The sequence below is a fragment of the Prionailurus bengalensis genome, chromosome A2, assembly GCF_016509475.1.
Source record: "Prionailurus bengalensis isolate Pbe53 chromosome A2, Fcat_Pben_1.1_paternal_pri, whole genome shotgun sequence".
NCBI classification, from domain to species: Eukaryota; Metazoa; Chordata; class Mammalia; order Carnivora; family Felidae; genus Prionailurus; species Prionailurus bengalensis.
Window position 1 is genome coordinate 45,132,322 of NC_057348.1, and position 26,579 is coordinate 45,158,900.

The 26,579-nt window shown below is 38.0% G+C and overlaps 1 protein-coding gene across 4 annotated transcripts; it reads right to left on the reverse strand.

Annotated features, from left to right (window-relative positions):
* Positions 1-35: 35 nt before the first annotated feature.
* CRBN (cereblon) lies at positions 36-26,192 on the reverse strand. 4 transcript variants are annotated; one of them, XM_043587967.1, is made up of 12 exons: positions 26,187-26,192; positions 24,107-24,159; positions 19,891-20,003; positions 19,061-19,263; positions 18,075-18,224; positions 13,997-14,156; positions 5,620-5,682; positions 4,317-4,401; positions 3,598-3,713; positions 2,899-2,963; positions 2,119-2,250; positions 36-1,171 (listed from the first exon to the last, which is right to left on the reverse strand). In XM_043587967.1, exons 2-12 carry the CDS (start codon positions 24,132-24,134, stop codon positions 991-993), a joined length of 1,296 nt encoding a protein of 431 aa, XP_043443902.1. In that variant the 5' UTR covers positions 24,135-24,159; positions 26,187-26,192; the 3' UTR covers positions 36-990. The 4 variants fall into 4 exon arrangements, with proteins under 4 accessions (XP_043443902.1, XP_043443903.1, XP_043443900.1 ...); XM_043587968.1 differs by having other exon boundaries at positions 19,891-20,000; positions 24,107-24,161; XM_043587965.1 differs by lacking the exon at positions 26,187-26,192 and having other exon boundaries at positions 24,107-24,226.
* Between the last annotated feature and the right edge of the window lie 387 nt (positions 26,193-26,579).

A 26,579-nucleotide genomic window follows, 5' to 3' on the forward strand; every position in this document is an offset into this window, starting at 1 on the left:
TGGCATATACTCTTAAAGAACTGACAGCATTCTTGAGTTGCGTTTCATTTACTTCCTGTATATAAATAATGCAGCATGAGATTCAGTTGATGTTTTAAGTCTAGGCAGTCACAGCCATGGCATGTTTGGTAAAAGAAAATAATATATTACATCACAGATTTTAACAGTCTGCTTTTGGCTGGGCCTCATACATTTTTCCCCCCTTGGTTGAACTTTTTTCCCAGTTAATTCTGTAAAGCAGTGAAGGAATATCAAAATTACACAAATGTGAAAGGATCCAAAAAAACACTTGAACATATAAGCAAAGAGGTAGGTAGCAAATCAGTCTATCTAGAACTTCATCTTAAATTATTGGCTTGTGAGTAAATATTTTACATTATTTAAACAATGAGGATGTGTAATATTGTTTGCTCTTAAAGTTTACTTACAATTTTTTTCAAGTTACATGGAACAAAATTGCTTACAAAATAGAGTCACTGTCACTTGGAGCCTTACTGAACAGGGTATGTTTTAGCATCCCTGCTCCATAGTAGTTTAGGTTCAAATTAAAGAGTAAATACATAAGTTATTGTTTTTCACTAACAAATACATAAGGAAATGAACACTTTTTTGGGGCTCAAATTGTGTATTTTAACTCTTTAATATTTTCAAAATTTACAAATCAGTATGAGAGAAACTAAAGAAAATTAAAGCCTTTCTTCTTTGCCTCTTTCAAAAAGAGGAATTTCAACTATGTTTTCTGCAGGAAACCATCACTTTCAGTGAGGACTTCATGTCCTATCAGGGACATTCTGGCAAGCCAGAGTATAATGGTACCAAGGTACTAAAGTAGATATTCCTAATTTTAATTTAAATCTTCAAATACCATTTGGAACCTTCCATGTAATGTTGCTTTTTAACTTAGGTATGCATCAAAAGCAGGAATTTCCAAAGCAGATCTGATTTTTAGAAGACCAACTTGATAAATAACTTTATCCCTAATGTATTTGTTTACAAGCAAAGTATTACTTTGTCTGGACTTATCTCATCTTCAGTGTCTGGAATTGTGGGCAACAGAGCAGATCGAGTCAAACCCCAAAACTTCTGAGGTGACATGTCTTTTTTGGTGGCTGTAAATTTCCATCCAATATGGCTTGCACAGATCCTACACTGGGCGATAGTCCAGGCGTACCTAGAAAATTTAAAAAAAGGTATCAGGTAAGGAAACACATTTTTGTATCCCAAGCTATCACGGTAAATCTGTTAGGAAGACAGAGCCAAATTCTGTAATTTTGACTGTGCTCTTAAGCTGTGTAAAACTAATCTTGTTAATGTGGATTAACTCACAGGTACTTTTCCCTGGCGGTTTCATATTGCAGTCATGTTAGAAAACACCAACCAACCACCTCCATAAATATACTGGTGTCAAGTCAAAATGGGGGGGTAGGATGGAGAGAGACCTGTCTACAGTAAGAATGATTTTGTCAGAAGAGTCAAACTGTAACTAGAAAAATCAACCAAACCATTTCTTACTTCCTTAGGGTATATCTCTTAATTCTAGTTTTGTATCAAGTAAGATTGGACAGTTCGAGTCACATGGTCCTAAGTCCAAAATGGCAAGTATAACCACTAATCCATACTCAGCTTACCTCTGACTACTTAGACTTTCCTCAGCCTTAATAGTATTTTCAACAACCCTAACAAGTTTCCAAGTGGTGCTGTATCAGGCTCATACTTTGGAGGCCATTCAGCAAAACCAGGACTAAATGGTTTCTGCATCTGTTTTGTCTATTACTGCTTGGGATATTCTCTGGTTTGACACATTACGGAATATACTGGTTCAGATACAGTTTTGCTGGGTCATAAGCCAGCTGATTTTCAGAATGAGCTAAAATGAAAGAGGTCTGGATTATTTAAGGATAACTGCAGTTGCCAACTTTCCAACTATACATTTAGTGAGACTATGCAAAAATACTGTTACTAGCCATTCTCAAAACGAACAACATTTAAATAGAATTATTCATCTTAGTGTCTATTTTCGATTATAATTCTAACAACTCTGCTTAGAACTCTGGATTTTTTCTGCCCAGTTAAGGCAGCAAAACCAAAAAAAAAAAAAAGTAACCACCACCACATTACCCAGGAAACCAGCTGTGCTCTGTAGAAGGTCGACCTATCAGATTCAAGTTGCAAGCCTTATACACAGTAAGCGTCTCATGCACGTATCCATGAGGATTCACGTAAGCTGCCATCGGCCCACATAACGATAAACTACAAGAGAGAATCAGCACAGAGGATAAGTCAAAATGGGAAGAAAGAAATGTCTAATGAGGTTATAAGAGGGAATAGCTTAGAATCCCGTTATGAAAACAGGAGGTTGGCAGTCAGCCCAGTTTCAGTCTACACGTTTGTAAAATGAGTTAAACTTCATCTAAAGGAGTCTTTCACAGAGGGAGTACAGTGAAAATGTCCTTTTGGTCATCCTTGGGCTGCTGATTACTCTGTAGACAACAATTTCTCTATTGTCCTACACAATAGTGTCCTATTTGCAGTAGCAGTACATGTTCAGAAGCATGTCCTACTTTACCTTTGGCCCTGAGTGTAAGATACTAGCCTAAAGCATTCATGTTATCCTTATTCACTAAAAAGATACACAGATTTTCAAGCAGGAATGGGGAAGAAAGGATTGCCCCCTTATAATTGACTTGACCATGCTGATTAATACCTTACATAACTATTGCTGCTGAGTACCCAATCAGGAAGGGTATCTTAACCCCCTCCTATTTCATTTGCTGAAATGACTGTAATTTAATGGAAGGAAATATATGGAGAATGGATATATAGTCTTGACTATAATTCTGTTATAGGAGTTGGGAAAATATATCCAGAAGTACACTAAAAATGTAATAAAGCTCTCACCTGAATATTTCATTTTTGGTTGTTATTTCTGTTTCTTGACATTGTTTACAGCAAAGAGATGTACACTAAAAAGTTTAAGGGAAAATTAGTGGGGAAAACTCACGTTTGTTTAATTATGTAATTACATAGCTCATCAAGAAACTTTAGAGAGAGTACTGATCCCTCTGAATAACGTTTTCCTTCCAATCATTAAAAACTACAGTTTTTAGAGAAAGTGACACATACTCATTTCTAAAACTAATGACTTTATAGGACAGTGACATATATATATATAACCACATATGCTCCACATACAAATCAAACTTGAAACGTTTAAAGGATGTAAAAACAATCTGAATGTATGTGTGATCCCAAATGAAATGTCTAAATTATTCTTTAAATATTTTTAATGTAGGGATGCTTGGAGGGGGGCTCAGTCAGTTAAGCATCTGATTCTTGATTTTGGCTCAGGTCATGATCTCACTGCTTTTGAGTTGGAGCCCAGTGTCAGGCTCTGTCCTGAAAGCTCTGAGCCTGTTTCAGATTCTGTTTCCCTCTTTCTCTGCCCCTCCCCCACTCATGCTCTCTCAAAAATAAATATTAAAAAAATAAAAAATGTAAATTATATAAAACTAGCAAACAATTAGTTTTCTAACTGCATGACTGGATCCCACAGATAATCTAGCCTAAGACACAGGTGTCATGTACATGGTGACTTACTTTATTCATAATATCTAGTTCACAGCGGAGTCGTTGGATGGCACTACCAATTTTAAGGAGCTGAATCCTTAATACATCATCGATAGGAAGACAAGCAGCTACTCTGTAAGAAAAATCTTAAAGACATGGTGGTTTTTCAAGTTTTATAAAGCAGATAATAAATAATGTCTTTTTGAAATAAACCCTCCCTATAGCATTCACAAAGAACATATTTCACATAAACAATACGAAAGTATACTAGCTATCAAGTATATACTCTTAGGAAGTTCTAAAATTAACTTCTTATAATTGGTTTTATAAATGTATTTTAAACATGAAAATCAAGCCCATGTTAATAGAATTTCCTCAAAGACTAGAAAAATGGCTACGGTAACTACCTAATAAACAGTGTGTACATAAGCTACATAAGTCCTAGAACTCGGGTCATATTTAATGCCACCTTAAAGAACAGGGAAAGGAAAATGTTAACGCTCAAGTTTTTCGATAAGAGCTAGTTACTGCAAGTTGTGCAGAATAGGAAAACTGCCTAAAATTAGAGTGCTCACAGAATTTAAGAGCTTTGCTACAATTCACTAAAATACTTTTCTTTTAAACTGCTCAAGACAAATGTGTATGCTTTTCAGAATAAAACTATGAAACTAAAATTTTTGGTTTCATTACACAGAAAACAGTAATTTTAGTAAAACAAAAGCCACAGGAAGGAAGCAGACTTTTCGTACCTATTGGATTTGAAGGAAGAGAATCGTCTTTTAGATTTTCGTCCCATTCACGGAGCTGTTTCTTAATTCTATCCATTAAAGTTTCCTTGTTTAAAGTAAAAGCAGCCATAATAAGGTTCACAGACTTTTTACAATTTACTGCCAGATTTTCAGCTAGAGTTTCAATGTAAGTCCTCACTCTATGTACTAAAATCCAAGTCCCGGTTTCAACTCTGTTGTCTCGTGCACAGATGGTCACGGCCCCGGCTCCTCCACCTGGCACTAAGGTGGCCTTCCAGGCTTCTGTCCTGCACTGTCTTTGTAGTGGCACGTGATCCTGACCTGCTGCCTTCTAGGTGTTTTCTTACGAACTGTGTGGAATTGGCCTCTCTTCCCCCTTTTTCTAGGAAGGCTTTCCTGACTCTGTCCACAGGGATAGCGGCCCCTATAAATTACAGGAGCACTTGCTATTTACACCTTACTTGGCACCCATTTAGTACACAAGAGTGCTTCCTGTCTTTTCACAGGTGTCTGCAAAAAACACTTGTCTGTGGCGCACTTGTAATGGCCCAAAGTGCTGAAGGGCAGAGTGAACTGTCGTTTCTTGCTGTTGTGCTTGTGAGAAGTGCTCAAATTTCAGTATTTACTCTTCCTAAGATTCCAAGTCTTAGGTGAGGGGGTTCACTAAGGGAAATGACTAACATTTGTTGAATGCCTACTGTGTGCCAAGTACAATAACTATCACTCTCCCCATTTTAAAAACTGAATTTATTGAGATAGGTAATGGTTTGCCTCAAACCATATGGAAAATGATAGAAGTCAGGCTTTTAAAAGTCTTTGTGTCTAAAACCCAGATTCTTTGAACACTTCCAGTCTGCCTCTTACTAAGTTATGCAAGGTATGGTGATGCCTAAGTACGACAATTTGAGGAGAAAGAACACTGGTGGATGCAGTAGACTAACGGGTCAGGAGACCTAAGTTCATCTACTTGTTTAGGAAAAAAAACAAAACACTGTTACGGGATTCTTTAATTTTCGAAACCTACCTACCACTTAACACATTTCAAATCCTTAATAGACCCTAAAACATCTCATTACCTTGTCCTGAATTTATAAGCCACTAGAAACTGGGAAAACGAAAAATTCTATAAAAGGGAAGTAAATCCAGCAGAATTTGATTCCTTTGCATTCTACTTAAATGTAAAGAAGGGCATTAGTTCTGAAAATGAGATACCGCTGAGTAGGAAAGCCCATGTTTCATTCTAATGACCCTTGATTATGACAAGGCTTACCCTAGAGATAAAAAAGTACAAGGTAATACTTACAGCATCATATAAGGAATACAGCCAGCGAGGCCATGAAGTCAAATTTGCACAATGAAACTTTCTCTGAAAACAGAAAAAAAGTCACTTAAACTCTATATAGATTCTTCTGGTGGAAAGAACAGTATTTGAAAACTGATTTTGGCCCTGGGAAATATGTTCTAAATTCAAAAATATGGAAAAATTTTGTAGATAACCCTATTAACAGATGATTCATTACCTACTAAATGTGACAATCATGGTTTTACAGCTTTCAATTTATACTGCAAGTAGAATCCTCATTCTTACTGGGATGGTTTAACATTTTACTGCTGAGGATAACTTAGTGAAGTTATGATGAACTTGAAGAGTGACTAAATGTAGTTATGTTACAGCATAACCTATCACATTATATGCCTATTAATCATTTGTTCAGTATATGCAGGGAAACTAAAAATATAATCCAAATTGTCTTTGTGTAAAACTTTAAATGGCTTTAAAGTGAATTACTGTAGAGGCACATATAATAAATGAGCCCATTCTAAGAAAAAAAATGATCATAACTTGAGAGTCCAGGATGAAGTCCCCCATTTCATAGAACTCCGGGAAAGGGAAAAACCACTGGGTAGCTCTTCCAAGTGTTGTATTTTAGAATCCAAATGCAAGCATGCCTAAATCCATAGAAAAATGTGAGTTAAATTCCAGTAGAATTTCTGTTTTTGATGGGAAGACTCAATAATTAAAATGTGAGTCCTCAAAGCACATATTCAGTGTAATAATACCAATGAGATTGGAATTTAGAAGCATAACTTAAAGTTCACCTGGAAGAAGAAGTGTGTAAGAACTCCTAAAAAAGTTTGGGAAGAGAAGTATTCTACAGGACACAAAAAATATGATTGGGAATGCGCTATAGCAGTGCTATTAGGAACAAATTGTAAACAACCTAAATGTCAACGAACAATGAATACATTAGAATATGTAATACACTAGGGGATACTTTGCACCTGATCAAACAAGGCATATCAAACCTACAGAGCATAACGAATGATTACATCTTCCTCAATAAAGAAAACAAAACCTATGTAAGTACAGACATTCATAATTTTGTAAACTGTTAACGTGGGGCATGACACACGAAAAGTGGGTGGGAAAGGAGTAAGGTGGCTCAAAAAGGACTGTCCCAGAATAGAACAAGAAAAGCAAGCTGTAAGATTTAACAGAATGAAAGGGAAATCCTGTGCTTGCACCTGCATGACCAAACGAATGGGCATGAAATGAGGAAACATGGGTACACCACACATGTGAAAAAGACTTGGGGGACTCAGCTGATAGATGAACTAACCAATGTGCTGCAGAGCTCACACCCTACTCTCCCTGCAATCTTATGCTAGAAGATGTCCAGAATCTAAGAAGAGACAATAATGTTACCCTTCTGTGACAGTCAGAAATGGGAACTTTAATTGTCAGGGGCAAGGATGCTAAGAGGAGGTCAACGGTTTGCATTAGGGATGTTTAGTTTGGAGCTGCCTCTCAAGGGGACGTGGTACTTTCTTTTAAATAATTTTAGGGAACTACTACATGGGTGAGGATGGACTTGTTTCTCAAGGCTCATCCACTAAAGCTCAAACCAATGGATTCTTTAATGAGAGGAAGTTTTGGCTCAATCTCATCTTTCTTATATTTCAATCTACCAAAAGACGGGTCTGGGATGGCCTCCAAGTACATGTTCAAAAAGTGATTTAAGCCAGAGAAGCCAGATTGTAAGGCACTTAAGTTACTCTCCAATCAGTTCTTTACTTTTAAGACCAAAAACTAAGGCTAAAGAATTTTGTCACACTCCAAATAAATGCTACAGAATAAGCACACAGAATAAAGAACTACAACAGCCTTTCAAGTAACTGTGAATATGTAGTAATAGCAATGGCAACCACTTTATTGGTCTTAAAATAATTCTTTAAGGTTGGTAGTATTATCATCCCCATTTGAAAAAGAAGGAAACAGGCAAAGAAGGATGGTAAAACTTGCCCAAAGTCACGGTAAATGGGGAGCTGCTAGGCTGTGCATCCAGGGAGTCTGACTGTGACCATTATTCATTCAAGCAATATTCTGAGCACCCAGTACGTAGGTGTCAGGCATTATCTTTACACACTGGGAGTATACATACCAATGACTAAAACAAAAATAGGCCAAAATCATTGGAGCATACATTTTCTTGCAGAGCAGCTTACTTTCTAGCTGTATACTTAGAATTACAAAGTGACAAAAATCCAACAAAGCTTCGGTCTGGCAGAATGACACACTACACACTCCCAACTCAGTTATTAGTATATACTTTACACATCAGAATGATCATTTTTATATTACAAAAGTGTAGCATTTTACTTGGCATCCATGTCAAGATAAAGAGAAACCAAAGTAATTTATTCATATTGTAAACATGACTTCCCACTGTAACAGATAGAGAACAGAATGTGGCACACTAGTGTATTAAGAGCAATGCAGCGGGTCAGGATCCTTACCATTCGCCCGCCACCCTGCATCCTTTGTGAATGTGAACACACTGCAACTCATGTGTCTCAGTTCTGTAACTTTTTAAAGTGAGAACATCAATAAAATTCTTTTTCAGGATTATCTTGACAGATTCTAAAGTTCTACTTACAGATCCATTACATTTTTATCCTTAATATTTGTGATGTGCTTTATACAGTCAACTATGCAAACTACAGCTAGCTTTTGAGCCAACGCCCAAATTTAAGCCATTTCAATATCTCAAGTTTAAGAGTCCCAGTTTAGACTTCTGGCACAATGTCAATGGCTCCTGTCTTCTATCTGGGTAACACTGATGGCAAGTTCTGGCAATTTATGAGCATTCTTCACATGTATCAACACCACAATTTACTTCATAAAAGGGCTACTCCTCAAAAAAATTTTTAGTACTAGCCTAAAAGTTAGGTGCTTACAAGTGACCGAAGTATGATTCTCTAGTAAAGAAGTATTCACTCTGGGAACAGGATTTACTATGGAAAGCAGGCAGAAAGGCCCTGAAAATGAATCTGTTCCCTGAAGGCAATCCATCACATTCTTCCATTGTAAACCCTGCTTCAGATTTGCCTTCCAACAATGTGGAATGTTAAACAAATGTGAAATTCCACTTCAATGGCTCTTTGAAGAGTAATAAAATCAGAAAAGCAATGTAAAAGGCGAAACATGAATAATACATCATTGCCACTGATATACACAGTGGTCAAAGGTGGTCATTTGTTGTATTAAATCCCATCAGCATCAGCAATGTAAATAATAAAAATAATTTATCCCAGGAATGCAAGGGTATGCTCTTTCCTGCTCCGAGACTGCTAAACTACTAATGGCAGATACACAATTACAAGGATATAACATATGCTTGGGAAATCACTGCTCTGTCCAAGGAAGTCCCTGACTACACGCAGCCTAAGCTCTCAAGACCTTTTTTTCTCTAACATAAAAAAAGCCAACAAATGTTACTACTGTCTTACTGCTACTGTTAACTATTCTGGGACAAAGCAAAAAGTTGTCTTCGTAGACAAGTTCCCATGGAAAGGTAAAGCAGTAGTAGCCAGCGAGACCTTGAAAAAAGAAAAGACCAGTAATATATACCAGTCATATATTTATTTACAAAAATTAAAAATTGTCAACAGTTAGAAAAGTGTTAATGGAGGTACATAAAGAGACTGACAACAAAGCAGAAGAAAAGTAAAATAAAAAACATGAATTTGGTCTATGGTAAGGGGCACCTTGTATCAGTGAAGGAAAATAGGGGCTTTTCAGAAAATGGTAATAGGACAATGAAGAGCCATCTGGAAAAAAAAGTGGAGTTGAATTCATACCAGGATAAACTATATGTGGATAAAAGCTTAAAAAGTTTTGATGACATTAAAAAGCAATGAAATCAAAGTCAAAAGTAAAAGATTACATTCTAAACATTTTAAAAAAAATTCCTTTGTATGAGGAAGTAATTTCTAGCTATAATTCAGAATACAGAAGCATTAACAAAAAAGGTAAATTTAACTACCTAAGGAAAAAAAAAAAAAAAACCCTTCTGTGGGACACCAAAGACAAAGTCAAAAGACAAATCACAAACCAGGGAAAATGTGTGGAACTTACTAATTCCAGACAAAGGGTAAGTTTCCTAACATATGAAAGACTCCTAAAAACCCACAAAGAGCAAATACTATGAACAGGCACTTCCTAATAAAGGAAATACAAATTGTAATTCAACACAAAATGTTATACCTCATTTCATATCCAAAGAAATTCATATTAAACCTCCAAAAAGATTCTGTGTTTTACTTATCAGTTCAGCAACAATTAAGTTGGATAGTACAGTGTGAAGCCATGATGACTACTGCTGTCAGACTACACACAGGAACAACCTCCTTAGTAAGGTACTCCAAGAACATCTGTCAAAATTACGAATGCAGATTCCCTGTCATCCAGTAATCCCACTTCCAAAATTTATTATATATTTTTGCCTGTATGGATGGTCATTTGTATACAACACTTAGTGCAGGTCTGTCATCCAGAGGTGACTGGTCATGTAAATTGTAGCCTAGCCATAGAAGTGAACACCGGGGCAACTTTGAAAACAAGGAAGCAGTGCTCCAAAAGTTGATACAGAATAATCTCCTGTAAGAGAGAGTAAGGTCTAGGATAGTAGTGTATCTTTTCACCTAACAAAATGGAAAGAAATGAACATATTTGTGTCTTCAAAGAGAAATTCTCAAAGACCGAGAAACTAACATGTGAGCCCACTTTCAAGGGCTTTGCTCTTCAGAGCCAGAACCAGTGTTCAATTCTTTCCTGCTCCTGCTCCCTATGAGCACCATTTATAAATTTAGCAAGACTAGAAAGATAAGCACCAGTCACTTTAATTGGTTTCCACATTTCATTTCTTTTTACATTTCATATGCAACTCTTTTCTCATCAACACAATAAGACTATATAACAAAGAGAAAGTCTGGGTTAGGAGGGGGTGCACTTAAAAATGTATGTCATATTCCCAAGTATGTTAAAGAAAAGTTTCCTTATTGTGAGAATCCCAATACAATCAACCCAGCCAAGAGTGAAAGGCACTGTGACAGGAAAGGAAAGAAATAAGTATTAGTTTCAAAGATCAAATCACAGAATAAGGAATGTTTCCAGATGGAAGTGAGTTTTGGAAGAGTGTTCCCTGATTATACTAGCTAGCTTCTTAATCATTAGGGACATCTTGTCAGATGCACCCTTGTCAGAATGGCAGATTACAAAGGAATACTTGTGGAAGCTTAATTTTGTCATTTGGAATGTTCAGTTCTCAAGGGCAAATGTTAAGAAAAGTGTGTGCAAACAGTTTCAAGGTTAACTGAATACATCTCAGGAAGGCTACACTGCCGGACCCTTTAAGTATCGTTTCTGCTGAAAAAGTATTTGGCAACCACATAAGCTTGAGTTGGCTTAGAATCATCTAAGCATCTCCCAATACTGACTACCTTAACTACCTCTCAGACGTGTAGACAAATGGATGCACTGCTTCATATCCTGGTGAGATGTAAGAGTCAGATCTGAATAAAGTGAATCGACCCTTAGATCTGTCCTAGGACAAGCAGTGTTATGTAATCCAGTCCCTGATAAGTCAGCATCCAGCTAAAGGCACGGTAAGCTGAACCACTGAGACAGTATCAATCAAAGCACATGGAGTTCCGGCCAATGGCACCTACCACCCCTTTTCCTTCACGTGGTGAGTGGCTCAAAGCGGCCTCTCTAAAGTAGAACAGAGTTTTTAGGTCATGTGCAGTCCAAAATAGATCAGCTAGCCATTTGTCTTGGCCTAGTGATCCAGACCCAAATTTCATAATCTAAGCAACTTTACTCAAATTTTAAAGAAGGAAACCCATTAAACAATTTGAAAAATACATGGGATGAAGGAATTGTATTTCCTTAAACCTTTCATACCTCTCTCCTTCCTGAACACCTTCTGTTTAGTCCTTGGCAACTCTTAATATGAAAATAACATATACATATTATCATTAGAGAAATAAATATGATTATTATTAAAGAAATATCACAAAGGGGAAAGAGGACCTGGTTCCAAACAAACATATGCTTCCTTGGTCTTTGCATTTCTGGCTTTCTTGCTCTTGGTCTGCCAGTGACAATTGAGCTGCAAAGGCTTAATTCAAAACTAATATGACAAGCTAAGATTCTTTTTTTTTTTTTAACATTTATTTATTTTTGAGACAGAGAGAGACAGAGCATGAACGGGGCAGGGTGGGGGGGAGGTCAGAGAGAGAGGGAGACACAGAATCCAAAACAGGCTCCAGGCTCTGAGCTGTCAGCACAGAGTCTGACGCGGGGCTTGAACTCATGGACCGAGAGATCATGACCTGAGCCGAAGTCAGACGCTCAACCAACTAAGCCACCCAGGCACCCTGACAAGCTAAGATTCTTTAGCCACAGAATAGAAGAATTCAATCAGTAATACACACAAGAAGTAAAAAACCAGTCTTATTTGTTTAACCCACAGACAGGACACACAACCAGTACAGAGCATTTAAGTCAGGAATCAACTACAATCACTCCCACCCTATGCTTACAAATTTACAACAAGAGTTAAGTTAGGGTTTTTTAACTGTTGCTTTTTAGCAACCAGTCTTAGTGTGGAAGAACTATGATATAAATCGAAATACATTACATTGCCTAAAACCCAATCCTGTGATTGAAATACATAATTATTTAAATACATAGGCAGCACCTTGATGCAGTTTCCTTGCCACATAACACCCCAGCAGCACCCAGTGCTGAACACACTATTGGGCATGAGATGACTTAAAAAATTCCAAAACCATTCCCTTGGAGCCCATGTACATCAGAGCTGACTCTGACGTACTTATTTCAACAGTGACATTTAAAATGACTACATGACAGCAAAATCTTCCGCTGTTCTACCCTTAAACTTAAACAAAGGTAAAAGTGTATTTGAAGTGTCTGTATCAGGTTTGAAACAAGTACTGCCTAGCTATAGAAAAGTTGTCTGCAAAGTTAAAGCATACGTATCTGTTAAATCTTCAAAAATATTAGTTTCAAGGTTGTGTGGGAATCCTTAAGCTATCTATCTCTACATTTCCTATTGGATTCTTTTTAGAAATGCTTGTTAAAACACACAAAACAATATCTCAGACTGTCCAACTGAGGTACAGATTACTAAAAACAAGAAGCCTACAGACACCTGGTTATAAGCCTGCTGCCCCCCAAGGAGCCATCCTCACAAAGTCCTCTCTGAAAACTGGATGAATTCTACCTTAGGAACATTACAAGTGGTGGTACACTGGCTAGTTTATAAGACTCCTTTATCAATTATCTATATTAATTTATATCAAATTAGGATCCTACGAAAATTTGTCCAAAATTAAAACCTGTACCACTTCCTAAAGAGTAAGGAGTGACTGATCAACGTAAGACTTTTCAGATTAAAATGGAAATGTCTCCATATTTTTAAAAGATAGACCTCAAAGAGCCGATTTTTTCTAAGTTTAAAGACTAGTGATCATTTCCTTTATGCAGAAATCATAAATATTAGCTATTTTCTAAATTTATTTAGGTTTCATTTTTTGAGAGAAAGAGAGAGCACAAGTGGGGGAGGGGCAGAGGGAGAAAGAGAATCTTACACAGGCTCTGTGCTCAGCGCAAAGCTTGAACTCATGACTGTGAGATCATGACCGGAGCGGAGAAGAAGAGTCAGACGTTTAACCAACTGAGCCACCCAGGTGCTCCACTATTAACTACTTTATACTCAAAACTGATACATCTGAAAAATGAGTAGGAATAGGCTTCATCAAATTTTTTTCTGGGATAAAGAGTGATCTAGCCTAAAGGATTATGTGTGAGAATTAATGCCCAAACAAGCAGTGCTTTCACAGAGCACACAGTATCATGCCAATTTTTGTGATGTCAACCATGTTATATAAAAAGAGAGCTAAAATGCTTTCAGAAGTCTAAAAGATTTGGAACATACTACTACCACTTGGAACTCTCCTCTCCTTAAGGTGATGTGTTTATGATTCAAGAGCCAAACATGTAATCTAATTAGAGTTTAGCAAGATTTCCACAGAACTAAAAATCACAAACTATTAACTAGTACACGGCTGATAGGCATAAAAGAACACCTTACATTACTGTGACATTTGACTATTTTTGCAAACTGCTTTTACGTAAATGGCTGCCTATGAAATTTTTAGAAGCTCTAGCTTTGATCAAATGCAGCCAGAGTATTACCACAGAAGGTGTCTGGGGAGTGAATCATGAGACTTGTTTGTGTTCCTTTCTCAAATACAGGAAAAAAGCAACCTGTCTTCATTTTCTGAAGATGCACAAAAAATTAGTTTCTCACCTTCTGGTATTTCTGCCACCATTTATATGAATACTGGTCTTCCCATGAGACAGGTTTTGAAGGAAATATCTGGCATTTATTGAGGGATTCTAACTGAACTGCAGACATGGTTGAAGGCAACACACACTCGGGAAGAATTTGCACTTTAGCTTGCTGGATTCTAAAATAAAGAGAACCAAGCATGGTGTTCATTTTTAAAATAAACTAACTCAAACTACTAAGTTTCTAAACATTATGGGTAATTTTAAATACTAAGATTTTCAGTTTTTTTCTTAAATTTCAGTATTCGTCAAATGCTGACGTTAATATTATTGCAAGAATTTTCAGAAAATACTGTCGTTCGTAAATCATAGCAAAGATAACCTCAAATACAGATTTTCAATCTCACTGTAAAATGGAAAGTGAGATTTGTACATGTCAGACAAACACAGAGTTTATTAATGAAACAAAATTTAAAAAATCAATATACAACCATCTATTACCACTTGATACTTCTAAATTAGTTTCTCAGACATTCTTGGACACTCCACCTCTTCCAGCTCTCCACCTGCTCCCTGGCTGTTACACTTGTCCCTTAAGTCTAATCTCACTGGAGGAGTAGGCAAGTAAAGAAAGAGAAAATCAAGAACCCATTTATGTGAACAGCTAAAAAAAGACTACAGAATTACATGTAGTCTGTATTTCTATGTGCATTCTTTTTCTCCTTCTCAAACATTTAACTTGAAATGCAAAGAATCAAAATATGCATTATATTATCTCCTTTTAATCTAAAAATTAAATTCCCATGAGAGTGAAGTCACCATTTCCAGAATGCTATCTGAGAATATCATAACCGCAAACATCTTAATCATGAGCAAATGCCAATAGGAACACCGTACCTATGAGCTATTTTGTCTGGAAGCGTATCTCCTACAGTACAGCTCTTGAAATGTAGACTGTATTATACATTCAAATGCTGGAACAAAAATCTGTCAGATTGCCAAAGTTCAATATATAAAAGGTCTTTGCTTCATTATTAAGTATGTTTAGAAATTCTTATGTGGTTTTTCATATTAATCATGGTCCTGACCTACAAAAAGTGAGGAATGAAATTTTGATATGTCTGCTTACTAAATGAAACTAGCTAACTTGGTTAGACTCATTTCACTAACTTCTTTTCTCTCCTGCAAGATCAAAGATATGTCTACACAACTTCTCAGAATGTTAAAACAAACGAACATGTTCAAACTGTGTTCAAATGTTATTATATTAGAACTCCTAAAAACAGTAACATCTTTATTTTCTTCACCTGTCACATGAACACAAATACTTGGTTATCATATTTTTAAAACAAAAGTGTGTGGCATTCTACAGAAATGTTTAGAAATCCGATTCTTCTTTAAGGTCACCAGTAACTAAATTAAAAATGATGTTTAACTCAACTATCACATAAGATTTTGCTGTATATGGATAAAAACATTAATGCTGTTGAAAAATTGGTTTACTGATCATTTTAATAATCAGTCTGTGGTGCCAGCTGTCTGAATTGCCTTGCAGGCCTGAGCAACACTGTCTGCTCCTCTTGTTAGATACGCCTGGGGTCAGCTGCACACACAGGGCTGGTTCTTTGTTTTTAACATAAGCTACTTTTGTTTCTTCCCAACATGTTTATAGCAGTTGTTTTGTTATTATAGTTACATAATTTATATAAATGTTACAAAAACCAATGAAATGTGACTTAAGAAAAATTGCTATAAGAAACAAAGTTGAGCAATAAAAACTGCTTTCAAATTAGGTTTAGATAGTTCGAGTAATTCTGATGATTAATGGTCTCAATTACCACAAGTAAGAGAACTTCTATAATTCCAAATAGGGTATTAATCTCCTCTTCTTCTCAATATGCAAAGGAATACTCAGGAATTTCTGAAGGGTTCTACAGTGATTCAATGACATACTTACACTTTTTAATTTTTCTAAAAAACCAAAAAACCCTTTCGTGTGTTCAGAAAATGCCAAAGAAATAAAGGCTCTTAGAAAAGGTTAGAAGGCAACCGTATAGTTTTTATAAATGAAGGGTCACTTACGTAAAAGACAAATGACTATTATCTCACACTACTTGACTGGAGAAAGGGAAATTGGCTTGAGTTTCGAAGGGGCTATGGAGGAGTTCTGGGAGAGTGGAAAGAGCATGAGTTTGGAAGTGAGGGGGCCCAGAACCAACCAAAAGTGGCTTACTACCCGCATCACTTCAGGCAAATCACTTAACCTCTCTGGTACTTGTTTGTCTTGTTTGGAAAAAGACAAAACTGCACTAGATTATCTACCTCCAGAGTGCCTTCCATCTCACCACTTCTACTGAAGGCAGCTACAGGGCTAGAGGGGCAGTGGAACCAGAGAAATCTCACTCCATGGAACCTTTTTACACTAAAAAGACTCACTTTTGTAAGAGGTCTTAGCAGCGGGCTACAGAATAACAGAACGTGCCCTTTCCAAGTTTTGTTTAACCCTATCAGTTTCATGTGAATCTTTGCTACTATCAAACACATAGTCTTTGACCTGTTTTCAGAGTTAATTGTCTACTGCCATCTTGTGTTCAAAACAGTCTTCCCACAGTCAAAAGTCAAGAAAGCCTCAGAAACCTAACTTTTCTCCCAAGTTTCTTTTATAGTTCCTATAACATAGTATTCACACAAATAATCAAAGATTTAAAAGAAGGAGGATATGAAGTACTTTAAATATGGAACTGTTAGTAAAATCTGTAGTAACAAAACAGTTTGCTAATTATCACAATACACAGCCATCAGGAGGACACTGTTTGATTCATTCATGTGGCATTTATAGTCCTAACTATAGAACATACAGAAGTGTTAATCATTGATTGTCCTCAGGCAGTTCATCTATTGAGGGAGATAGACATACAATCCTGCAATGACAATACAACATGTTAACACCATGAGAGTCTGCACTGTGAAATGTTCTGGGGGTGGGGGAGCACCACTGAGAGCTCTGGCACCTCACCCCTCATTTCTCTAGCCCCAAAGGGATGCCTCACCCACCTGTACTTACATAATTCAGTGATATTTGCAAATGCCCACCATGAGAACAAAACAAGACAAAACCTCCGAAGTTCTACACGTTCAGAGCATATCTGTTCAACACAGAGGTCAGATAAAATTGTCAGCTCTGGTTAGGAGACCAATTCACTAGGACTGGGTGAACCCCAAGAACCTGTATCTTTGCAATACTTCACAGGTGATTCTTATGTGCCAGAGTTAAGAACCACTCTCATACGAGGTAACATGCAATCATCAGGACAAATGCATATTTTGTTTTGCTTTGTTTTTAAAAGGATAAAACAAGGTGAATTGGATTTTTTTTTAAGTGAGGTTAGTGGTCCTTTAACTTGTGAAAAAGCTCAAACCGTGAGAGCTATGCCACACTGTTAAAACAATTATACTTAGAGAATTTCTAAACTTTGTAAGGTATAGAGACAACAAGAATTTACTGATCACTTGTTACATAGTCAATACATTTGTGAGTGATATAAAATTCACACCAGAGATGGGCGCTAACTATAAATGGTTCCTACAGCTCAGATGGTGCACTTCGCAGGTGCAACCACTGTGGCTTTCACTATCACAGGAACGCTGCAAACACCACAGCTGTCCTGGTGAGTGCACAGACAGCTAAGAAGCCTGTGGCCTCCCCACCCTTTTTCACTCTGAAGAGAGGCCTTCATTCTCAAAGAAGCCATATCCCCAAAGACATTGTTCTTTGGGTTTATGTTACTATTCTCAAATGTGGAGGGACATGAGAATCACCTGGAAATCAGGACAAAAGATGCTGCAGACTCACCCCAGGTTAACCACTCTCTAAGGGTGGGAGATGAGAATGAAACTCAAGCCTCTATAGTTTTAAAAACCTCCCATGTGGTTCTGATGCATACCCAAGTTGGAAACCACTAGGCTATACCTTCAAAGGGAAAGAGAACAACTAATCAAAAGTTAAAAAATGTCAAGGGTCAGTACAATAGGAAAAAAAATCTAAGAAAACCATCTCATTTAATGATACACATTTTAAGATATATGGTATTTCTTACCCATCTGACTGTGTTCTTAGCTCAAGAACTTTGAACCTTTGTCGTCCAATTGCTTTCACTTTCACTATCTCAATTCCAAAATCCTGTTCTTCTCGATAGGCATATATCTCTGCTGTTGTTCCGAACTGTGCTTCCCTCTCCTGTACATTACTTCCAAGGTAAATTTTAAAAGAAAATAGTTTTGAACATTAAATTTTTAAATATGCAAAGCTGGCAAAAGCAATACACATGATGAAAAAAATATTACACCAAGTAGCCCTTATTGCAAAGCTATCCTAATTTTATTGTAAAATCACATGGGAGAATATAGATAGATAATAAAACTTCAGAATTACAATTCGAGCACTTCAGGAAAATAATAGACTTCTAGTTACTAAAGATGATCTAGGATCGGTAGGGGTTTAAAGTCTCATTTCCCAAACCAGGAATTCTTTTACTTCAGTAGACCATCATTTCTGCTGGTTATTATTAGCAGCATTGTACTGGGGTGGGAAATTCCTGTATTCATTTCTTGCTTCTACTGCTGCTTTCCTCCAGGTGCTATAGGATACCTGAAATTCAGCTTCAGTTTGCCACTGGTCTATAATGTGACAATGTATGAATTTTGAGAGAAAGAAAAGAACAAGCCACTCCTTTGTAAAGGTAACCCTTTACATTAAAATGGAAAAGCCCTCTTTCTCCTTAAATAATGAAAGTTACTGAAAATCCAATTCCAGAAATTTTTATTAAGTATTAATGATTTTAAAAATTTCAATTACCAGAAGGCTTAATGTGTATGACAGGACATATCTGATTTGGATGGTAATGAGAACAATAAAAATACTCCCACTTGTACCTTCAGTCTTTTCATCACAATTTCTTACCTCACATTCGTATCCAATCTCTTGTGCATACAAAATAATAGTCAGTTTTGGCTTTAACACTGACCTCTGCTGTGACTCTACATGAAAGAGAGTATGTTAAGCAAATCCACTCTAATATTTTACCTGTATGCAAGAACCGCAAAGGTTCTGTCTTTCTGAATTAAATTCCGCACCATGCTGACTTCCTGAGGACGAAAGAGCTGAAGAGGTAAGGTCTGCCCAGGAATCAGGATCATCATCACCTGTGGCAGAACTGGAATAACCTGGCAGCTGTCGTCATCATGCAGAGTCCTGCCATGAAATTCTTCCATATCAGAGCCCAGATACTATTTAAGAACGAACACAATGATACACGGTCAGAGATATGTCATAATAAGACAAGCTCAACAGACCAAAGAACAAATCAGATTAAACAAAATATAAACGATAGGTACAACATTTATTTAAATAGTAAAGTTGGTGTATCAGCATCCCACGTGAAAATCTCATTCTGATTCCATTTCCATTATCTTGTGAAGATTGTCTCACACACAAATTCAAGAGCATTTTTTAGTTCAAAATATTTTATTTTGACTAAGATAAGAAAACTCTATGTCCAAATATCACAAATCACCACTATAAAATGTCAGCATGTTAGCTAACACCCTGGTACCAAGTAGTACAGAGAGTAAAAAGTACTTTTGTAGCCCTACCACAAGAGGAAACGTATGAAGGATGAGAATTCTTCAAAGAATGAGGACATAGTATGAATCGAGGACATAGTATGAAACTGCTGGAAAATAAGAGTTAATTAAGTATGGGTATCAACTGGAAAACAGCGCACGTCCTCCTCCACAATGTCTACCGTGAGGTAATATCCAATGATGCTAAACTCAGTTACTTGTTTTTAGAAACCTCTATCTACTGTTATATTTATGGATCTATTAGAGAAGATCGGCTACTAAATTACATACTGTATGTGATGTTGGCAGACTGGTGTCAAAATTTATGACGTTTGGTTTTTTGGCTTCTTTGCTATCCTGGTCTTCAACTTCCATTTCACTTTCATCTTCTTCCTCACTCTCTGCTGTAAAAGTAGAAGATTTTGAGGGAAAAAACGGATGCAAGAAAATGTCAAAGTGATATTCACCTTCAAATGCAGAGTTCTTTCATGAGGCTTCTGAGCCCCAGAGAAGAGGGCTTCTTCTAAACACTACTCACATATTGTAATCTCTACAGTACTGTGAAAAGGCAGCTCAAGGGCTGGGTGTATGTATGGCTTTCCCATTAACTACATCTTTTTTAAATCAACTATTTTTTTTTTAAGACTAGTTTAAAATTTACATAAAGGCTGCAAAAATAGTACCGAGATTTCCTGTTTATCTCCCATACACTCTCTCCTCTAACTTCTTAGTATGGTACATTTGTCTAAAAATCAGTGTTGGTACATTACTATTAACTAAACTCCACATTTTATTTGGCTATCCTTATTTTTATCTAATATCCTTTTTCTGTTTCAGGATCCCATCAAGAGTAGCACATGACATTTAGTTGTCATATCCCCTTAAACTCCTCGGGGCTGGTTTCTCAAACTTTCCTTGTTTTTGATGGCCTTGACAGTTTTGAGTACTGCTTAGGCATTTTGCAGTGTCCCTCAAACAGAATTTGCTTGATATATTTCTTATTATTACAATGAGGTTATGTACTTTGGGGAGAACATCACAAGAGGCTAAAGGCTGTGTTTATCATATATCAAGGGTGCATACTATTAATATGATTTATCACTGCTGATGTTGCCAGTGATCACCTAGCTGAGGGATTGCCAGATTTCTCTACTGTAAAGTTACTACTTTGCTCCTTTCCACTTTGTACTCTTTGGAAGCCAATTACTAGGCAAAAGTCACACTTAACAAGGTGAGGGATTATGCTCCCCACTCCTTGAAGGGGAACTATCTACATAAATTTTTTAAATTCTTATGGAGGAGAGATTCCTTTCTTCTCTCTTGCCAGTAACTAAAAGGACTTAGACAACTCATTTCACCTGATTATGCCTTAGATTCCGCATCTGAAAAATGACAGGCAGGAACAAGACAATCTCTAAACGTCTTTCAAACTCTTAACTTTAAAGAATTCTTGGAGAAGACAGAAAAGAGGGAAAGAAGGAAGGAAGAAAGATCCTTTAATTAAAATAGGAAAAGATAACATTAGTACCCAGCAAAAACATTTTCATAGCAGTGACACCAATTCCCTGGCTGTCACTATACTATTAAAAAATGAAATGTCTGTCATCATTTTCATAGGAATTTCGCTTTGGAATTTTAAATTCAAAAATAAAGTTCACTTGAAACATAAAACGTATTTTAAAGGAAACATTTTAGAAAACTTTCCCCACACACAATTTTTAAATTCTGAAAACTAAACTTATCTACTTTAAAAACCTGATGTTACTGATAATAGAAATGAGAGTCAGAAAAAGCTACACTAAATAGGCACTATTCTACTAAATGGAAGTCTGTCTTGTTAATGCCAGTGGGTAAAATTCCTATCCTAGATCTGCAGTTCTCAACTAGGGCTGATTTTACCCCTCAGGGAATATTTGGAAATGTATGGAAATATTTTTGGTTGTCACAACTAGGGAGCCCTACTGGCATCTAGTGGGCAGAGGACAGAGATGCTGCTGAACATCCCACAAGGTGCAGGACAGTCCCCCACAACAAAGAATTTTCCAGCCAAAAAAACCAAAAGTGCTGAGGTTGAGAAATCCTGGCATAGACAAAGTGAATCTCGTTTTTGACCTCATATTTCATGTATTTTCAAATGCCCCAAATACACTTCTGAATAGATAAAACGTTAATGCAAAATTGTCATTTTCTTTTGGGTATAAGACTATTTAAATCAAATTACCTCCAGCTAGGTTTCTGACAAGAAAAAAACAAATGTTTTCCAATGCAGTAATTGCCTTGGACTTTCTATTAATTCTTAGAAATTCGTAGGTATTAGGATTTGTCAAAGAGAGTAGTGTAACTTATTTAAACTTATATTTAAATGGTGAGTGGTCTAACACTTCATACAAATTTTTGCTAAGAACACAAAAGTTTCACCAAAAGGTAACAACAACAACAACAACAACAAAAATCTCAAGCGCTTTCCTTATATACGGTAGCCTTTCTCATAAATATGGCCAAAACCCACTTCCCCCTACTCAACTGTTTATTTATTAATGTTTCCCTTGGCCAACACAGATTCTTTGCATCTTAAAGTACTTCCTTTTCACTTAAAGAGTATTACTCTTCAAAACAACTCATACTACATAGGGGAGCCTATGTGGCTCAGTCGGTTAAGCATCTGACTTCAGCTCAGGTCCTGACCTCAGCCCTTCTGAGTTTGAGCCTCGTATCGGGCTCTGTCCTGACAGCTCAGAGCCTGAAGCCTGCTTCGGATTCTGCGTCTCCAACTCTCTCTTCTCCCCCACTCATGCTCTGTCTCTCCTTCAAAAATAAATAAGCATTAAAAAAATTGAAAAAAAAAAACTCATACTACATGAATTTATGGACAATCCAATGCTTCTTCACAAAACTCACCTATGATTTACAAAAGCCTAATTATTATATCTACAACCTCTCTGGGCCTTCTCACTCCTGATTCTTTTCAACAAAACACATACTGACTATTCACAACTATCAGGGTGAAGTCTGATGACTCATCTCATGCAGGAGCAGCATATGAATGCCAACAGAACATCAGTAACCTCCATGAAACGGGATTTGGCACATTCAGAGTGGGGCTGATGTCTCTGAAATAAACAGCTCAGCTCTTCAGTCAAAGGCTGACAGACTTACCTTTATGTCAATTCAGCTAGGTTGGCTTCAGGAACAACCACTGTGGTTTATTTTTATATAAAAGGTCCCTCCTACATGGTGGGGATGCAATCAGTCTTCTCCAATGCACACAACTCCCAGTAGACAAATTAATCCTCCAAGTAAAGCTTTCCTTGGGCAACTCCCTATAACCCACAATTGATTCTTGGCAACCCACAGAAAAAAGCCCTAACCCCACTGGCAAGAGACGCAAGCTCCCCCAGAACTGAAACACAACCTACCTGCTAGGCCTTCTCTTCCACAACCCCATCCTAAGTATGTGCTTTTGGATGTCTCCAGACCCATCTCACAATGCTTTACCCCAATCTCTCTGAAGGACAATACGAGCATCAACTTATCTGGCCCTAAACTTCTGCCTCATACAGATTATAGACCTCCTCAAGTTCCAGACTGTGTATCATACCTCTTCTCAGGTCCACAACACCTAACTGGCACACAGAGAAGGAACTCAGCTAACAGCCCCAGTTTGTCGGATAACCTCTTGGAAAGCATATCCTCTACAGCCTTCCATGACAAGTCTGTACAATTATTCCATGCATTTTTTTTCTGTCCAGGATTCCAATATAAAGCCAAGGTCCAAATTTTCACGAAACAAAGGAAAAAGAAAATTGAATTTAACATCACACTTATAAGTCTCTCTAATCAAGCATATGAAAGACATGCTTGAGAAAAACATGCTAGTACTGTCTTGTCAGTGAAGTGGGTAAGCGACATTGGCTATGCTGACAAAAAGACTCAAACTGCTGTCCTGGGGCTGCTACTGTGTCACCTTGGGCAAGTCACTGAACTAAACTGCTCATCCATTTCTCACTTACCAAACCGGAATCAGAAAAGTTATGTGGGGAGAATTAAACAGAGAAATGCACGCAAAACGCTTACCGCAGGGTCCGTGACACGTTAAACGTTTAACATCTGTTAGCTGTCATTCTTACTGAACGGAACAAGTCCAGAAAAAGTAACGGTTGCTAAACTGACCAGATCCCCCATATCCCCTCCCTCCATCCCCCTGGTTTTAACCCATTTCCTAGGACTCAAGTTCTGCACACAAAACGGACGGAGAGGGAAGGGTCCCTGTCTTTAGGAGCAAACCCCCTCCCCGGTCCAAAACCCTCGTTCATAGCCTGAGGCGATCCAGCATGAGACAGAAGCGCCAGGACTAGGTCGCTGGCCAAAGGCCTGAGGTGAGGCCGCTTCCCGGGGCGCCCCTGCAGGCCTCGGTGCTCCACCCCGTCCGTCTCCCCAGCCCTGCGGCACCGCTCACGACTCGAGCCTCGCCCCGTCCCGCCGCCAAGGACCGGCCCCGGGAGGTTACCAGGGAGGAGTGGCAGGTGGTTGCCCATGTCGTGCGCAGCGTCCTGCGGATCCCTCTCGTCGGCCATGTCTGTTTACCCGCAGAGGAGGCTGGGACAGGGCGGCGCCCGGGCAGCCGGGGGAGAGTCCGCCCCGCGCCGCCGCAGCCGCGCACGGGGGCCACAGCGCCCTCTAGCGGCCCCCAGGGTCCACAGCTCGCCGGCCGCAGCCGGGAAAGGGAGCTACAGGCTGGAAGACTGACTGGCCGCGGGGGCTGAAAGCTGTCTCTGCCACCGTGACCTCGTGACTTTCCGTCCGTCGCACACACTGCGGAGCCCTGGCCTGGTTCCAGCCCCCCGGCGTGACATTTCACCTGTGGGGGAACTGAGGCTCAGGTGCTTGTCTCCACCTCGCTCTTGACGAAGCGGGCGGGGGACAAATAGAAACCTGTTTATACAGCGTAAACTCCAATTCTGTAAAAGTACACAAATGAAGGCTGGAAAAATGCATCAGTTTTTCCGAAGGTAGTTAGATTATAGCCATTATTCTTTCCAACAATTTTCAGTACTTTCCCATATGTATTCCAAAATTAACACGTATTAATCAGAAGCAAATGCTTGAAATGATGATTCCACAGAATAGAAAAAGGCCTATGATTGGTGAAGTTAAGATCGTCTGAATCTGAAAGAGCCGACTCATGATGACTTCAACTAAACAAAAATAAGTTATTATATGGCAAAAGAAGTAAGGTTTGCAAAAAGGAGCATAATTCTGTTACAGTACTGGCGTTGTGACGGGTACGATTTTTGTTTTGGACAATGGACAAAAATTTTCATAGTGTGTTTTCACCATCATTTTTCCAGCAAAGGAGGAAAGCTGAAAATAGCTTTAAATGAAGTAGAATATTTCAACATGGTGGCAAGGGGAGGGGTAAGAGAAACCAGCAACATTGCTCTAGAGAAAACAATAATAAATCTGAGATTTAAATAAATGTTCTGAAAATGGGCCTCAACGGAAAGTTAAAAGCTAAAACCTCCTAATGTGTGAGACTCATGAACCCAATTCTGTGTCATCCTACCTTCTTTCCTCAAATCACTCTGTGGCCTTGGGAGAATCATTTATGGCCTCAGTCCTCACTTTCTCCATTTGCAAAAGGAGAACGGACCAAATACTGCCTCAGATTTGTCCTAGTTACTAATGTCTGCAATATTAATGACATTAATGAATGGTACTAATTATGTTCGAGTTAATGACAGTTATGTATAATACATTATGTTGACGGTTAGTGAGGTTGAGATGATCACTCTGGCTAGTTGAAGGGGGAATCCATGCCAGAATGAAGGAAAAGAAAAATGCAGAAAAGAATGACAGAATGATGAGGGAATGGGTGGGATATGGGTGTCAGAGAGAAGGGGGTGGGGTGGGGTGGGAAGAGGGTGAAAACAAATGTACACATATACACGTTTGATGTGGTAGCATTATCAATTTCACTATAATTTATAGAATTTGACTAAATTGTGCTTACCTGCAGAAGACATCTCTTTACACATCAGGCATCTGATGTCTAAATAAGGAAGCCCTGACCTGCTCACAGTCCTTCCCAGAGGTGGCCCCCGAACTGCAACCTGCACCCTAGGTCAACCAAAAACCCTGTGGACAAGAAAGGACAGGTTTTAAGTTTGGCAAGGTCAGCAGATGTGGCTGCAAGAGCATTAGTTGGTTCTTTCTTCTTTTGTGCATTGTTCCAGGGTCACTGAGGCTACCATCTGCATATGTTTTACTCCCCACTCTCCTCCTTTTTTCCCTGACTGTTCACGTTCATCATCTGCTCCCTCCTTCATTTCATCGCTCCAGAGTCTACCCAGTCATCCAAAGCTCCCTCTTTCAATAGGGATAGTAACAAATGATCACTGAACAAAAACATCTAAGCAAGCGGGTTTCTTGGATTAAGCCCTGGTTATTAAAACCAAAAAGGAAAACATGACCATTCACCATTTATTTTTAATTCAGTAACTTTATCCTGAACAGAGTATCATACTGACTTCCTCACATTTCTTCTTGCTTGCATGAAATGTGTTTCATTGATAAAGAGCTCTGCAAACCAGAACGGAAGGAAATATATAATGTTTTTGAAATATGTAAGTTCATAGATGGTTTCCTGGCAGCTCGAGAAGTGACTTTAATAGGACATAATTAAGGCTGGTATTAGATAAGAGAAAATGAAAATTAAAAGCCCACTGCTCTTTCAATTTCTGGGTTCTGCACTTTATTAGCAGCAAGGGATACACACACTGGGAAGAGAAATTTCTGGCTCCCTTCTGGTTTTTTTTTTTTTTTTTTGTATTCTCTCTAGTTTTTTAATGTGTTAAAGAATGTTCCTACTTTGGTCTAAGAAGTCAATTATCTCTTGTCTAGATTATTCCAATAGCCTCAGTATTGGTCTCTGGCCTTCTACCCTTGTCCCCTATAGCTCATTCCTTTTTTTGTTTTGTTTT